The 1,553-nt window shown below is 71.7% G+C and overlaps 1 protein-coding gene across 1 annotated transcript in view; it reads right to left on the bottom strand.

Annotated features, from left to right (window-relative positions):
- The window catches only part of HSPG2 (heparan sulfate proteoglycan 2), a 38,843-nt gene that overhangs the window by 29,728 nt on the left and 7,562 nt on the right, over positions 1-1,553 (bottom strand). Inside the window, exons 6-9 of the mRNA XM_010577490.1 lie at positions 1,361-1,542; positions 1,165-1,284; positions 959-1,090; positions 14-158 (exon numbers count right to left, since the gene is read on the bottom strand). Of these exons, the coding sequence (XP_010575792.1) occupies positions 14-158; positions 959-1,090; positions 1,165-1,284; positions 1,361-1,542 (579 nt within the window). The remainder of the gene's footprint in view (positions 1-13; positions 159-958; positions 1,091-1,164; positions 1,285-1,360; positions 1,543-1,553) is intronic.

Raw genomic sequence — 1,553 nt, 5'->3', positions numbered from 1 at the left:
GCCCCACCCCCACCTGTGGCTGCTGGGGGTGTGGCCCCAGTTGAGGCGCCAGGTGATGATGGGGGTGGGGACGCCGGTGGCCACGCAGGTGAAGGTGACCGTCTGCCCCGGCACCGCCCGCACCGACTCCCGGGGGAGCGTCACCACCTGCGGGGGCACTGCCCGCACCCCCCCGTCACCACCCCGCGCCCGGCGTGGCACCGCCTGCCGACGGGGTCACCGGCACCGGGTCACCAGCACGGCACCGCGTGGGGACAGGGCCACCAGCACGGCACCGCGTGGGGACAGGGCCACCAGCACGCCACCCGGCACCGCGCTGTGGCACCGGGTCCCCAGCGTGGCACGGCTTGGGGACGGGGTCACCAGCACCAGGTCCCCAGCTCGGCTTGGGCACGGGGTCCCCGGCGTGGCACGGCTTGGGGACGGGGTCACCAGCAAGGGGTCCCCAGCCCAGCTTGGGCACGAGGTCCCCAGCGCAGCACCCGGCACCGTGCCATGGCACCGGGTCCCCAGCGTGGCACCAATTGGGTGCGGGGTCCCCAGCACTGTAGCCAGCACAGTGCCGTGACAGAGGGTCCCCAGCGTGGCACGGATTGGGCACAGTGTCCCCAGCACAGTGTCGTGTCCCCAGCCCGGTGCCATAGCGCAGGGTCCCTGGGTGTAGTGTCCCCAGCCTGGTGCCGTGGCATGGGGTCCCTGGCACATCTCGGGGTCCCTGGCACAGCTTGGGACCAACGTCCCCAGCCTGGTGCCATGCCATGGGGTCCCTAGCACAGCTCGGGCGCGGTGTCCCCAACCCGGTGCCATGGCACAGCATCCCCAGCACAGCTCGGGCGCAGCATCCCCAGCACGCAGCCACATCGCAGTGTCCCCAACCCAACACCGGGCACCACGTCCCCAAGCCTGGTAGAGGTGTCCCTTCGCCTGGGCCGACGTGTCCCCTCCCGGTGTCACTTACCGCAGCCGACCTCATCGGAGCGGTCAGGACAATCGGGTTCCCGGTCGCATTGGTAGCTGGCACGGATGCAGCTCCCGCTCGCCACGCACCGAAACTCTGCTGGCCCGCACGCCGCACCGGGCGCTTTGGTGGCTGCAGCGGTGACGGTGACACGTGTCAACCGGGATCGTGTCACCGCGCGTGTCCCCCAACCTGGCCATACTCACGGCAATCGGTCTCGTCAGAGCCGTCCCCGCAATCGTTCTCGCCGTCGCAACGCCAAAGCTTGAGGGCGCAGTGCCCGTTGCGGCACTTGAACTCGTTGGGTTCGCAGGGCGAGGGGGTGCCTGGGTGGGGGGCGGGGGAGGTCGTCAGCACCCATAGGGTGCCCCCCACCCCATCGCCACGGCACCGCAAACTCACCGCAAGCTTCCTCGTCGCTGCCGTCGGCGCAGTCGGGCTCGCCGTCGCAGACGTAATCGCGGGGGACGCAGCGCCCGTTGGCGCAGGCGGCTTCGCCCGCTTGGCACCCACCCGTCGGCGGTTTGGGGGGGCGCGGGGTGAGCAGGCGACGCGGGGGGGTGGTGGCGGCGACGGTGACGGTGCTCACCGGGCG

The sequence above is a fragment of the Haliaeetus leucocephalus genome, unplaced genomic scaffold (assembly GCF_000737465.1).
Source record: "Haliaeetus leucocephalus isolate CR32 unplaced genomic scaffold, Haliaeetus_leucocephalus-4.0 Scaffold556, whole genome shotgun sequence".
Classification (NCBI taxonomy): Eukaryota; Metazoa; Chordata; class Aves; order Accipitriformes; family Accipitridae; genus Haliaeetus; species Haliaeetus leucocephalus.
This window is presented reverse-complemented; position numbering and strand designations above follow the sequence as displayed.